The sequence below is a fragment of the Condylostylus longicornis genome, unplaced genomic scaffold, assembly GCF_029603195.1.
Source record: "Condylostylus longicornis isolate FDR11 unplaced genomic scaffold, ASM2960319v2 ptg000030l, whole genome shotgun sequence".
Lineage (NCBI taxonomy): Eukaryota > Metazoa > Arthropoda > Insecta > Diptera > Dolichopodidae > Condylostylus > Condylostylus longicornis.
The window spans coordinates 11,462,452-11,479,283 of record NW_026577999.1 but is presented as its reverse complement, the minus strand read 5'-3'; the positions used below and the strand labels follow the sequence as shown (position 1 = coordinate 11,479,283).

The 16,832-nt window shown below is 23.6% G+C and overlaps 1 protein-coding gene across 4 annotated transcripts in view; it reads right to left on the bottom strand.

The window, feature by feature from the left end:
• Positions 1 to 11,946, bottom strand: part of LOC129607830 (diacylglycerol kinase eta) — a 162,479-nt gene extending 150,533 nt beyond the window's left edge. For 2 of the 4 annotated variants that reach the window (XM_055519022.1, XM_055519020.1), the window contains exons 1-2: positions 11,586 to 11,946; positions 4,974 to 5,084 (exon numbers count right to left, since the gene is read on the bottom strand). In XM_055519022.1, coding sequence (XP_055374997.1) covers positions 4,974 to 5,084; positions 11,586 to 11,816 — 342 coding nt within the window. In that variant the 5' untranslated portion in view covers positions 11,817 to 11,946. The remainder of the gene's footprint in view (positions 1 to 4,973; positions 5,085 to 11,585) is intronic. The other 2 variants (XM_055519019.1, XM_055519021.1) reach the window with 1 other exon arrangement.
• Between the last annotated feature and the right edge of the window lie 4,886 nt (positions 11,947 to 16,832).

The following is a 16,832-nucleotide window of genomic DNA, read 5'->3' as shown; positions in this document are numbered from 1 at the left end:
TTTTGTTGTTCTATTATAATAGAAGACAAAGAATTTTATATAAAAAAATTATGTTCACTTAAGCATATTAACATATACATGTATTAATATTTTTTGATGTTCAATTTATGTAACATAAAATATCTAAAATAAGTTTTGTAAAATCATTAACAATTATAGGATTACGTTTTTCTTTTTTTTTATTAAAGTATTTTAAAAGACCAAAAAACGTCATACATATAGTAGTGAATATATTCAAAATAAAAAATTTCAGCATCCATGGGATATCAATACCAGATTGTGTTCGTAAAAATTATAAGGCTTAATATTAACGTACTTTAACATATACCAGCACATTGATATTAATTAGTAAGAATGAATATTGTTCCACAATCTCTTGTAACAATCGGGGTAACAGTATACCACGACCACCTATAAAAATTGATTGTTTCCCCCTCAGAGTGCGGGACATTTCCTATATCACCGGCTGGAGACGCACTCTGCAGATGAACTCGACCATCCTGCAAGACTCGATAGACCACAACTCCGCCACCGTGAGAGCAAAACCCCCCAATATCACCTTTCTCCCATGAAGAAGAACATCACACTTTCCAAGAAAGTGTACTGAGGAGGACACCTCAAAGGTTCTCCTCCCCACAGAATCTGTAAGTTGGATGAATCTGAACCCGGTGACTCTCACCTGATTCTTTCTCAACTCTATAATTTTCTTAAATCTCTTGTGGTCATAATTTCCTAGAAGCTTCTTCAGGAAACTCCACCAGCGCTCCGACTGCTTCCTATTTTATTCCTTTCTTAGTTCACGTCGAATAGCATGTGGTCCGATTCCGCAGAAGGGCTCAGGGCCGAGGAAGAATATGTTAGTCCCTTGCTATATCTTATTTATAAAATAAGTTCATGCTCATATATCTATTATAATATTATAAGCATTACAAATGGAAAAATAATTTTGGCGACACTCTTAATTATTTCAAATTTTTCAAAAACAATATTTTTATTGAATTATTTAAGGATCAAAAAATATGATAAAAGACGCAAAATTCTATCTAAGTCTAAAATCAATCTATATAAATAAATGGGGGATGAGAATGGCTTACTATTCAATTTATTGATTTTGTATAATTTAATTTGTACAAGTATAATAATAAAAGAGAGTGTTTTTTTTTATTTTCTTTTAAAATGATTTCAGTTTAATTACTTTTGACTGAAGTACAGAGAATTTGTCCTTTAGTATATTAAAAAAAAATTGGAAGAAAATTCTTAGAAAATTTGTCAAATTTTCGGTAAAAAAAAAAATATTTTATTTTTTTTTTTTTTTTAGTAAAACTCGATTGCTGTTTTTTTAGGATAATTTTTCGTATCAAAAATTTTTGTATACACGTACATAATTTTTAAATTATGCGGAAAATTGAACAACAGATTGCTTGCGTACAAATTAAAAAAATTTAATTTTTGATTTTCTTCTGTACGTATGTTTACATTGAAAAATAATCCTACGATTTTAATGATAAGCATAATATTTTATGGCTAACTACATCTATATGTTCCAGGGCAATATCAATAATTTAAGAGTAATTAATTTTTTGTATAATACTGATTGTCTTTTAAAATATGTGTGTATAATCCTCGTTAATTAATGTTTATGAATTTATATTTCGCATTATTATTAAAGAAAATTTGTAACAAGTCCCAAATTTGTGATAAGCTGTCGCAAATTTTTGTCCCATAGGATAAAATTAATAATACGAGTAATAAGATTGATGATAAAAAATTTGAATTCAGTAAAATTTTGTCAAAAATTCTATTGAAAACTCTCTTGTTCCCATTTATTCTTGTAACAGAAAATCTACTTTCCTAGGGACCTAACAAATAATAAATAGAACAATCATATTTTATTTTATTGTGTCAAATCGCAATTTTGTCAAAAATAATAATAATGTATACAGACAGAATTTCGTGAATTTCCTTAGAGTCATCATAAAAAAATAAAAAAAACCAAATTATATAATTTTTTTTTCACAATAAAAATCATTATTAAAATTACTTTATCCTTGACCATAAGAAAAACTAAAAGGAAAACAAAAAAACAAAAAAAAAGAAAATGATGTACTTGGCATATCTAACAAATCGAAATGAAAAAACGATCACGCAAACCTGTAATCACCCCAAATTTATATTAATATTCTTAATTTCCATTCTATAGAGAACATATACAAATATTTTATATACATTTCCGAGTATGTATAGCGTATGTGTTTTAAAACTTTCATAAAAAAAAAAAAAAATTCAAAATTTTCAAAGAAATTTTATTTTGATATTAAAGTGTGGTTAGAGATCTAAAGTAGAATAGTAATTACCACCAAAATTACCACGTCAAAAGAACATTTCCTATGGTCGCCTATTGTTTTTTTTTTTGTTTCATAATTTATTATTTATCTTTCATGTTATTAAATGGACTTCCTTTGCATGGAATATTGCTTAAATAACTTTAAGTGCTGTTAAGTTTTCTTACCACAATAATGGGTACTATATTACAGTACATACTTGTACTGACTACGGTAATAAATAAAATTAGTTTTATAAAATTTTTATATCACTAAATAATAGTGCTAATATAGGCAATATTAAATGTGGTTAAATTATTTAAAAACATTAAAGTTTTTCCCAATTACTTATTGAATTTAAATAGCACTTGCTATTACATATACTATTTGTGATAATTTTCTAAATCTGAACTTAATCCAAGAAGTTTTTCGGTTATCGTTTGGGCGAAACAATATTATAACGCAACTATTAATAAATGCTACAAAAAAATTACCTATTTTACCCTTTTTTCATATTTTATGTATTTTTTTTTCATACTTTATAGATGTACCATATAATTTCTAACAAATTAATTTCTTTCCAACATGAATAAGCCCTACATAATTAAGTTATTATAATGGAAATCATTATTTTGTTTTTTGAAATTCAAAAAATGATAAAATTTACCTTATTTAATTTACACACGTGCAATAACTATAATATGAATAATAAATTAAGATTTTGTAGAAAATAATTGTTTTCACTTAAGCACGCAAATATCATTCACAATATACTATCATTTAATAAGTCTCGATTTCGAAAACTCACACCAAAAATTATTTTTACACTTTTTACTTGAAAAAAATTAACAAATAATTTTACCTACATTAAACACTTTTTCAAATCAGTGATCAAAATTACTTCAAGGCCCAAGGGCAACATATTTTTTTTGTTTTGGATTATAAAATTTAAAAGTTTGAAATTTTTCGTATAGCATTGAACTTATCCTTAATAATGTTTACATTGACCTTTCAGAAATTTTTACATTTTTCCATTTCTGAAATCTAACGTGCAAATTTTAAAACTTATAGACTCATGTAATATTTTTTCTTAAATTTATAATAGTTTCTAACGAATGTACTTGAATTTTTAAAAAATTATTGAAACTATTGAACTTGAAATATTTTTCAAATTGAATTTTTCGTTTAATTTGATTTGAATAATATCAAAATTTTAGCCTGTAAGATTTTACAATTTCATCAACAATTACGAAAAATGTTTTTATTTAATTTTCATTTTCCTTAAAATTGTCTAGTAAATATTAATTTCGAACAAATTGAATAAATCAAATAAATAAATAGTTGATAAAATTAGTATTAAGGTAGAAAACTGGTTTTTAGAATGCCTGCAAAAAAATTTGGAAAAAATGCTTATTCACTCTATCCGCCAATTCGTCTGTGCTTCTGTTTATAAATTACCCTTTGAGATTAAAAGATAAAATTTTATGAAAAACTGGATCTTTACCAGAAACTTATTTTTATAGAAAAAAATTTCCACCTATCTCCCTATCCCCATTTTAATGCTCCTCATTCCATCATAAAGCTCCTCATAAAAATTCCATTTTTCGACTATTTACTGTATTAAAACCACAAACATTTTTTCAATTCTTAAAACACAAAAAAAGTAGGCACTTGTAGATTATTGAAATAAAAAAATGGCCGTTAAAATTCACCGTTATCTAAAACCCATTTTTTTTTCAAATTTTTATTATATATTTTCTAGACCGCTATAGAAGTTTAAAATTTTAGCAGCTTAAGCTAATAAGTTGTTTAGTTCGTTCAAAAAAATTCTTTCCACCACCTTCCAAGTTCCCATCTCTCGGAATTCGTATAATACAAATTTTCAGAGCCTTATGTTTCCAAAACAACAACATTTTCGAACTTCTTTGAGAGAATTTCATTTTTGTTCAATTTGGTGTTATGGAAATGTTATCTTGGTATGATTATTTAACATTAATCTCAACATAAAATATTGGTTTTACTCCACTTATACTGCGTTTCATATATATTAAAATATTTTTTAATGTATAACACATTATTTTCTCCTACCACTTTAATATGCATTAGAATTCTCAGCGAAATTTATTGCATAAAATTATTTCACTTCTAATGTGTGCGTGAAGGCAAAGAAATCTGTTGAAATATGTATGTATGTATATACAAATATTGGGTATACATAAACCTTCATATCTTACAAATAAATAATTTTTAAAACAATAAAAAGAAAACTACATTCGTTCGATAAATAACCCATAACACGAATGAAAACGTCCATGATAAAAACGTCCTTTTCAACATGATAAAAAAATTACATTGTTCATTGGCCCTTTATGGTTTTATGTCACAAAAGATGACATTTTAATGGTAGGCATCATTTATATTATGCCTTTAAAAATGTATTAAAAAATTCTTGTTGAACACAAAAAACAAAAAAAAATTTAAATCGCATATTAGATTAGTTACATAAATTTAGCATACTTTTGGGGGCACATTTTTCATATAATCTGAAAAATGTTCAATTCATTTTTAAATTTATTTTATTATAAACAGTTATATTGGAAAAATATATGTGTTATATTTGTTTTTGTTTGCAAATTTATAATATTGACTTACCTTAGGTGCCTTGGCATAATATAATTTACCACGTTTTAATCGAAAATAACGTTGTCGCCATCTTTGAAATGACCATGTTTGTTTCATTAAATAACCTTCTTTAATTGCAACCTGAAAATTATAAAAATATAAATGAAAAATTACTTTATATTAATTTATTAGAAGCTTTTAATATAGTAAATTCAATATAATGATAATTTAAGGAAAAAGATGTCGCGTTGGAATTAAAAATAAATGAAATTAATATAACAGTTCTCTATTCTTTATTAAATGTGTATAGAAATGTACCTGAAATATTTATTACAATTACAATTGCAAGCAAAACATATATAAAATGAATTGCTCTGCCCTTGGACAAAATATATACGACTTCATTGTTAAATGATACTCCTGCCAGAATAAAAATTTTCATAGTTCAAAATCCGATGAACTTTTAAAAAAAATGTGAAAGTCAAACTTTTTGCCCTAAACAGTACATGCAAATGGGAGCCTATTATTTACGTAAGTTGTAAGTATTTTACAAGTGACATTTTATTATAATTTATATTCAATATAATTTAATTGCCTACTTACTAATCTTTATCTTCAATTTTCCTTTTTTCAATTAAATAACAGATTGAGGACAGATTCTTAACAAATCGTGTCCATACCTACATTCTTGGAATATATATAACTTAAGTATAACTTTGGAAAACCATATTACTACCAAACACAAGACAAAACAAAATCTATTAAATGCAAAATGCCATAATATGTAATGCACATAATAGATTTTCTACATTTTAACTTTCTGAGATATTACTGCGGTCCACAGCAAAAGCCATCATTCATAGGTATGAGAACTCACCTTTCGTATAACAAAATTTCATATGCTTCTTTTATTCATTTCTCTACAATATGATATATGCTCGAGTATAACTAAATAAATTTTGTTATAGTTTAACAATAAATGTTATACAAAATAAATTTAACAGTAATACAAAAAAACAAAAAAAAAATTCTTATAAATATTACAATTTTTTTTTTATCATTTTCCATTGTAATTCTTAAAATATTAGAGAAATTTTCAAGGTTAAACAGGTTTCATTAGAGAATATATAAATATATATATATATATATATATATGTATATGAAAACATACAAACAAAATCATCATTTAAATTTTTTTAGTATCCTTTTCATAGACAAAAAGGACTTTTTTTTTCTATTAAAATTAAAGCATAAATATAAGCATAAAAAATCATAAAATATGACATTACGATATAAAAAGCTTCTTTTGTTTACATTTTGAAAAGAAACAAAAAGCTTTGTAACTTTAAAGAAAAGCTTCTGAAAAAAAAACGGTACATATGTATGTATAAAATATAACAATAAAATATTTCTATATAAAAGTGTTCGATACCGGCGTATATGCCATATGAAAAAAAATTCCATAATGTAAAAATAAAGTATAACAATATGTATGTAAATATAACAAAATATAACAAGAAACAAAAAAAAAAAATTATCTAACAACAATTGCACGCACATGTGTAAAAAACGTACGTAAAGGTGTGTATGTATGCACCAAAAAATGATGATAGCACTAACACACAACCAAATATATAAGAATAAATAAATAAGAATATAACAGATATAAATGGAAATGAAACAAAGATATTTCATCATCCCCTACATTAATTTCTCTTTATTTTTTTTTTCTTAAACCCAAAGAAACTTTAACCTTTTATCAAGGTTGTAAATAAAATGCAAGAGAATACATAAGAAAAAAACAAAAATAACATAAAAAAAATAATAAGAGATTGTGCTCAAACGATAAAAAAGAAGAAGAAGAAAATTGTAAATCTTTAATACACGAGAACGTAAAATTTAATAAAACAAAAGAAAATTAAATTTATTGCCGATTGTAAAATATATATATATATATTATATATATATATATATATGTATGTTTAGAGAGAGAGAGAGTGTTGTAATAAATTTTTGATTACAAATTTCCTATATCGTATGCAGGTATATATACAAAATTACATACAATACACATGTATAATTAAATTTAATATTATAAAGGTGCATTATTCAGAAAAAGCTACGGGGTTAGAGGAGTCCAAGTTATTTTTTTCCACTTTTATCAATTAGCTCTGGGAAACAGTTCTGCTCAACAACCACAAAAAACATTTTAATTAAGAAAATTTTGTATTAACCCCGCAAAATACAAAACATTTAACATGAAATTATTGTTCTTTTGTATGAAATATGAAGGCACCAAATTACTCATGCACTTGATGAGAAATAACTGCAGAATGAAATAAATACATGAAATTTTCCTTTAGTCTAAGTCAAATTCTATTAAATAATATTTATATACGATACTTTCATATATACGATATTCTACACTGTATACATGCTATTCTGCACTGCGAATATGAAACAGCCTCATCAATTCAATTTAAATCCGCTTCTGTTTTCATCGTAATACGATAAAATTATATACATATACACAGAATGCATATATATCTCTAATGCAATATCATAATAATTTTAAATATATATAAAGATTTTAGTGACGGTGTAACACAAAAAAATCAAAATGTATGCATAATATGTAAATAGAAAACAAACAAAAATAATAAATAAAAAATCTTCAAAGTAGACTTTATGGAGACATTAAAAAGCTATTTTCCCTTCACGGTCACTTTTATTCCACATAATATGATATTATGATCATGTTAATGTGAAATAAAAATGTTTATTCCCTTTTAAAAAAATAAACCAAAATAATATACCCAAATCACTTGTTTATCAATAAATATATTCGTGTATATAAAACGTGATAAAAATTATATATTTACCCATTTATTACATATATAGATTTTATATATCACAATTCATAAGTGTATATATACACGACTAATATATAGAGTATATTATTAAGAGATACATATACATTCTTAAAAATACGTTAAAAATTTTTAAATCATAATAATGTTATACATATTATACTAACATTAAATATCTTAATATTATATACATAATTCTTATATACTACATATATATATAATATAGAAATGTGTTATATACTATATATACATAATATATATTTACATAGTAACTGTTGCCGTTGCTAAGGGTATCTTTATTTTCTTGTAATTTTCTTTTACACTTTTCTTTATCTTATATTTTATATTCCACATCATAAAACATATGGACTGTAAATTTGTAAATTTAATAAGAATACACAATGTATATATATTACGTATTTATATATCAGAATATATACAATCTGTTATACATTTCAACACTAATATCTAGAAACATAATATCTAGAATATGAAAATAATTATATATTCTATACTATATAATTCATCAAAATTACATAGGGATATAAATGTATAACATTACATTGGTATTTAAGTATAATATAAAGGAAAATATTCTTGCCTTATCTTTATTATTATAAAAGAAAAAAGAAAATATATAAAGCAAATGAATAATATCAAAGGACATTTTTTGTATATACATTATACCCTCTGAAAATAATAAATTAATAATATAGTATGCTTCGTTCCTTTTCATCGACCACATTACAATAAAATATTCAAAATGAAAGGTATTGCATTCAAATTGAAATTGTTATATAAAAATTTTGGCGTAACCTATGTGTACAATTATTACAATATCTATAAAATTTACATGATTCCTGCTCGCAGTTTTTGTAGCTTATCTGGTCGGTCATATAGAGTATAATCGGCGTTGACTATAGCTTACGCAAAAATATATAATTAAATACTTTTGAAAGATTCTGAGTTTTTTCTCAAAAAACAAACAAAAATTGAAATAAAAGTTTCTATTACTTTCACCATTTCCATTCGTCCGTCCCTTCGTTCGTGATTGTATATGAAATTAACGGCCTTTTGATACTAATAAGTAGTTTATTTAGTTAGAAAAAAAATTTATTTCCCATTCCACCCCCTTTTTATCGCTTCGGGAAATTTTTCAAATATAATGTTGCTATATATAGGGTGAATACCAATAGAAATTTTTTTTTCACTTAGTCGCTTGGCCATAAATAACTTTCAAAATTATATGAGAATTGATATATCTATTATTTCGGAGCTTTCCTCTTCAATCTCACGATTCGTATACATAACTATATACCTAACCATGTTTTCCGTCTCCTTTTTACTTTAGTATATTACAAAAGTCCTGTAGCATATTTGAAAACTAATAAAGTTGGGTCAAACCAATGGTTTGTATTGTAGCACTTTTCCCTTCAACAAATGAAAATTTTGCTTTTAAATACAGTCTATGTAGTCTATGTACCTATCACACTATTAAAATTATTTTCATTCATATACAAAACTATTTCTAGGATTGCATATATTTAGGATGACGCATACTCGTATATGCAGTCTTTGAAATAAAGCAAAAATTAATATAAAAAGGGGTTAACATAAAGCTCAATATTAAGGGTTTATTGTGTGAGTTAAGAAAAATAATTATATTTTTTAATTTCACGGAATTTACCGTTAGCTTGTTGCGTTTATAAAAATTTGGAAAAGCTTGCGGTTTCGGAAATATAAGGTGTCAAAAATTCAAATTTTACGAATTTCAAGAGGTGATAACTTGAGAGGGGGTGGAGATGGAAAAAAATTTTCTTCTAACAAAATGAACTATTTATTAATATCTAAAATCTCCTAAAATTTCAAGCTTCTACAGTCTGGGACTTAGAAGAAAAACGACATCAAAAATTTGGAAAAAAAGGACTTTAAATAACGGTAAATTTGAGCGGCCATTTTGTTTTTCTTAAGTTGAACTATAGTATACCGCGCAAGGGGAAGCAAGCCACTGCCTTTCTGCGTTTGCAAAATTTCAAAAATGCTTATGGTTTCACTGCACTAAATAGTTAAAAATGGCATTTTTAGGGTTTTGGGGGGGTATAACTTCTAGAGGGGGGGAGATAGGTAAAAATTTTGTTCTACGGAAATAAGTTTCTAATAAGGATCTATGTACATAAAAAATTTCAGCTTTCTATCTTCAAAGGTGTAGAAGTTTTGTAAACAGACACACGGACAGACGGACAGACGGACAGACGGACGGACGGACGGACGGACGGACGGACGGACAGAGTGAAACTAATAAGCACTTTTTTCAAAAAATTTTTTAAAAAAGTGCTAAAAAGAATATTCTTTGATTTTTTGCTTTTTTTTTGTCTTTGTGTCTGTTTTCATGAATTCTTCAAAGGTAAAGTATAACATGAAAACATAATATTTTGAAGAACTGTTAGAAATCTCATAATGAGAGATGAAAAGTTAGATATAGGTACACACTACTTATCTAAATAATAAGATGATCGAAAGTCATTATAATTTGTAGTGTTTTCAGCAAATTTTATTAGCATTGTCTTTGTTGTATATTCTATATATGCATATAGTTTCGTATAGATAAAACTGATGCGATCAATTAAATTATGTATGTATATGTGATTTCTCTGAAATAGTGGAATTAATTTAGGAGGCTCTATACCCTTAAATTATATACTATAATATAATAAATATAAAATTTAAAATGTTGGTAACAAAAATTATAATTTTTTATGGTGAATTTTTTAATAATTTTGGAATAAGAATCAACAGATGAAGGTATGTATACATTAATACATGGTTGTAGCATTCGTTTCTATAAATTTTTTCATAAATTAAAAATAAATTAACTGTTATACAAATGAGACTAATAAGAATATAAAGTTTAAATATTACGAAAAATATGTGTGTTTTGTTTTCAATCTAATTTTTTAATGGACGTGCTCCAATAATTTTCAAATCTTTTAATTAAAGATATTGATGACAGATATTTTGTATAGTTGTCGGGAACCTAAACATTTCCCTATTTAAAAACTTTTAACCAATAAAATTTTCCATTATTTTTCAGTTCTATATAGACTTAAATTTATAAAACAAAAATATTGGGAATACAAAATTCTCGAACTAAAAAGGTACATAAAATTTTTGTATATAATGTTATATACAAAATGTTTTAATATATAAAGGGTATAAGAAAGCTACAATGAATACGAAAACCAAAGAAGAAGAGAAAAATTAAGTAAATGTTAAATTTTCGTCATCTCCTCTCAAAAATTACAATCACACATAGAATATTCCTGAAGAAAAAATTAAAGAAATAACAAATTTTTCATGTAAATTTTGTTTTTTTACCGTTTTCTCTGTATAAGAGATGTTTTTGTATCTCTTCTCCAATAAATATTTAATTAAATAATATTCAAACTGAGTACACAAAGATAAACTTTAATTTTCCTTTAATAAAATTTTTAAAATATCAACTATAAATACATGTATTATGTATCCTGTATAGCTATCTATATATATGTATATATAAATAAATAAATTGAATACACATAAATAGGTATATAAAAGAGAAATCATATATGTTTTATATACATAAGATAAAATGTAAATTTAAAATATATGATAAGGACACACTACTCACATACAAATATAAACATATTTTATATACAATTATTATATTGTTATATATTATAAGTATATAATATTTCGTACAAAATATACATTATTTAAAAGTATTTTTACTTACAGAGCTTCTAACATCACGTTTTGTTGACACACGTCGATGAAATATTTTTGCTGGTTCTTGTTCATTTTCAGATTCCTCAGATGATTCTTCAGTTCCAGATACATTACTTGAAACTGGTGTTGTTGCTGCTGATGTACATGCTGAATGTACAGTTAATGTATCAATTGTACTAAATGAAGACAATGGTCGTCTTATATTCTCTTTAAAATCAAGTCGTTTTGAATTTGACATTTCAAAATAACAAAAAAAAAAAAAAAATTACAAAAAATTTAGTCTTATTTTTTTTCTCTTTTCTTTAATTTTATTTATTTGTTTGTTATTATTAACCCTTTAGCTCGTATATTAAAATTTTTTTATTATGTAACTTAGCTTAATTTATGATTTTATTTTTACGATATATAAAAGTTTGTAAGGTGATGGGCGTAAGAAAAATTTGTTTTTTTTTATAATTTTTTGAAATTTAATTTTTTTATATAATTTTAGCACAATTTTATATACAACTAACTTATGTAATGTGTAAAATTTGATTAAATTTTTTTTTTTATAAATTATTTAAATATTTTTTATTATTTTAATAAATTTTAAATTAATTATTTAATTTTAATTATTTTATAGCATATATTAATAATATTAATTAATATTTTTATTAAAATTCAATAAAAAAATTTTTAATTGAAGTTTAGAATTTTTTGTATAGTTTGATAATTTATATACTATTAACTACATATATATATATATATATATTATGTAATATATAATTATAATAATTAAATTATTATGTAGTTAAAATGATTTTTAATTTATTATTATTATTTATAATATTTTTATACATTTTTTATAAATAATTTAAAAAAAAATTTTTAGTTTGAAGGCAATTTTCGTTATTTATTAAATTTTTATAATTAATTTTTTTTATTTTTTGATTATTTTTCAATTTTATTTATATTTATTTTAATTAATTTTAATAATTTATATTTAATTTAATTAATATATGAATATTCTTATATTTTTTTTTGATTAATTTAGAGTATGTAATTTTTAAAGTTAATTACAGAAATTCTTTGTAAAATATGTATGTATGTATGTATTTAAATTGTAAGTTATTGATGTATAAGTACGAGTACAAAAAAGCTTAAAAAAGATTTCATATGTTATTAGCTACTATATAATATCATTTTATAAAATTTGATATTTTACTTTATTTATATATATTAAATTTAATTTAATTATTTATTAGTCATGAAATTCAGTTGTATGTTCTTTATTTTTTGTTTTTATTAATTTAATCTTAAATTTCTTAAATTTTTGATAGAATTTTAATTTTATTGTTGTATTTAATTAATTTTCACTCTATTTTTTTTTCTTATTTCTATATAATTTAAAATTTGTAATTTATAGCAACGTTCACTTATATATGTATATATTGAAAATTATAAATATTTTATTCGTCTTTATTATTGTGAATTTGTTTTTAATTTTTTTGATCGTCGAATAGAATGATATTTGATTCACATATGCACATAGGTAATTCTATATTTTATTATGTATATATATAACGAAACCAGAAAACCTGTAATATTAAATTTAAAATTTAATTAATATTTAATGCTATGGCTGCATTTTATTAGATATATAAAACTATACATTCATATATCGTATATATATATATATATATATATATATATATATATATATATTAAAAAACATTAAAGAGTTTATGTTTAAAATTCAACTGTAAACGAATTTAGTTCATTTTGATATAAAAATGTCAAAAAAATCATGGAATTTTTAAACAAAAAAAATTTATTCCTCTTACAGTAGCTCAAAAAAATTATTTCTCTTATAATAGCTTTTAATTTAATTCTCTAAGTACAGTTTCTCTTAATTTATCAAATTAAAGACGAAATATCAAAATTTTTCTACCACAAATTTTTTAAACTGACTACTTATTACGCATATGAACCTATAGGATCATAATTACATAGTATCTGTAACTTATGTAATCAGTTATGTAATTATGAATACATAACCTAATTCAGAAAAAGTGTTATATACTATTCGGAATAGTATATATACATTTTAATATTAAAATATGCGTACGCTGTATTCACTATAGGAAAATGATATTTACCACTTAGCCAAGCAAAATTTCTCTAAAACAGATTTTTCCTCTCTAAATTCACCCATGCGCAACAGAATTAACTGAAACTCTACAATCAATCTCTCTCAATCTATCCTAAAAATTCCAAGTATATCTATTTTTCCAAGTATATCAATATTTTACAAATCCCAAATATCTCCCTCAAGTTGATGTAATCAATAAAATAAAATATAAAGACATAGGTACCAAAATAAATATAGGTACCAAAATAATTTGCAGGCAAATTAAGACGTTTGGATTCGAGAACTTAAATATAATTCGAAATATAATATTTTTGTATTTTTTTCTATAACAAACTATTAAATTTTAATTTACAATATATTGTAATTGAATCTTATAATTATTTATATTATACTATGTTATGTATATTTATATAACAAATTGCCACAATGTCTAATTAAGTTATTTTACTTATATAATATAGTCAATTTAATTATATACTTTTCATTTATCAAAGACTTTAATTTCGCCTTTGGAGATGGAATACTTTTCTTCTTATTAAAATAACAGAATTATTTCAAAATTCTTGTATAATACAAGAATATACATGCATACGTATATACATGCATATATATATATATATACGAGTATATATATATATATATACTAGTATATATTATTCAAAAGATTTTATGATAAATTACATTTAAATGTAACTATCGCTTTTTTGATCTTTGAAATAATTGGAAAACCTCGAACAATATTTTTATAAAAGCAATAAATTGTACAAATAAAAATATAAAATTTGTTATTGATTTTTTTATTCTCAAGTTCAATTAAATTTTATTATTTATGAAATTTTTTATATATATATATATATATATACGTCTATATATATATATATATATATATATATATTAAATACTCAATTTACATTTTCAATATTAAGCTATAAAATAATGGTAAAATATTCATATAAAATGAAAATAAAAGGATATTAATAATTTCAAAATTCAATATTGATATTTTTCTTTCACTTTCTGTTTCTAATAAATTTAATATGTGTAATGTATACAGTATATATCAACGGCTATATATAACATATATATCTATATATAGAAGTATAACAAAAGATAAAGTAATAGAAAAATGTCACAAAAATTCAATTTGATTTTAAAATAAATAAAACATTGAAGATCAAAGAAAATTATTTTTAAAATATTTTCTTGAGTTTTATAGAAATAAAATGAAATAATTTTGTTACACATACTTTCTATTTTATACAGCCATGACTTATAATCTTACAGAATTTTGCAGAATTAAGGGTATAACTATCTAAAATTTAATATGTGATTAAATATTAAATTTAACAAATTTGATGATCTTAACTAGAATACTGTAACTTCGTACCGCCCTCACAATATAATAAAGCGCCTAAAAGGCTACAATTAAAAAATTTAAAATATTGTAAGAATTTTCTCTAACAAATTCTACCAAATAATTAAAATTTTCGATATTGTGCAAGAACAGATAATTTTTATAATGTTGCAATTGAATTTAGTATAAGTATAAGATTGAATATGGATTGATATATCACAAATTCCGAACAGTATAATTCTTTAAATAACATATACATATAAATCGAAATACATATAATATTATAAAAATATTTCTTTGAAATAAATAACTTTATTCTTAGAAAAGTATTATGTTACTCAATAAAATATTTCAATTCTATATTATTTAATTTTTTTTTTTTTTTTAATTTATTTCTGAAGAAAAACCAAATTCTTTGGAAATATCTTAGAAAATACATAAAAAAGAAAAATTTCAAATAATTAGTATTCCGGAATCGTATTTCACACATATAATTACTAGAATAAATGTATTACAAAAAAATTCTTTTATTTCTCTTGGAAAAAAAACAAGTTCCCTGAACATGGTGGATCAATTAACATTATTTGTAATTGTTATATTCATTTATGACGTTAAAGCCCTGAATATAAAAGGAATAAAGTTGGGTCAAACCAATGGTTTGCATTGCAGCACTTTTCACTTCAGCAAGTGAAAATTCTGCTTTTAAATACAGTCTATGTATACCGATCACACTATTAAAATTATTTTCATTCATATACAAACCTATTTCTAGGATTACATATATTTAGGATGATGCATACATGCAGTCTTTGAAATAAAGCAAAAATTAATATAAAGAGGGGTTAACATAATGCTCAATTTTAAGTGTTAATTGTGTGAGTTAAGAAAAATAATTATATTTTTTAATGTCATTGAATTTACCGTTAGCTTTTTGTGTTTATAGAAATTTGAAAAAGCTTGCGGTTTCAGAAATATAAGGTGTCAAAAATTCAAATTTTACAAACTTCAAGAGGCGATAACTCGGGAGGGGGAGGAGATGGAAAAAAATTTTCTTCTAACGAAATGAACTATTTAATGTCTAGAAGCCCCTAAAATTTCAAGCTTCTACATGCTGGGGTCTAGAAGAAAAACGAAACCAAAAATTTGGAAAAAAAAGACTTTAGATAACGGTAAATTTGAACGGCCATTTTGTTTTTCTAAAGTTTAACTATAGTATACCGCGCTAGGGAAAGCAAGCCGCTGCCTTTATGTGTTTGCAAAATTTTAAAAATGATTATGGTTTCATTGCAATAGTTAAAAAAAGCCATTTTTAGGGTTTTGGGGGGGGGTATAACTTCTAGAGGGGGGGAGATAGGTAAAAATTTTGTTCCACGGAAATAAGTTTCTAGTAAAGATCTATGTACATACAAAACTTCAATGGTGTAGAAGTTTTGTAAACAGACACACGGACAGACAGACGGACGGACGGACGGACGGACGGACGGACGGACGGACGGACGAACGGACTTTTTTTCAAAAATTTTTTGGAAAAGTGCTAAAACTTACTTGCTTCTTTTAAGAAAATTAACATTTGAATCGGATTAAAGATTTCATATAATTTTAAAGTGTTAAAATTCTAAAATAGTTTTACTATAATTCTTAGTAATAAATTCTGGCTGTCTTCTTTTTTTGTTGCATATATTTAGGGGAAAATAAAATTAATTTATATTTTATGCGTGTGTATTAAAATCTACATGATTTCCTTTGAATTTTCAATTTGCCGGCAATTA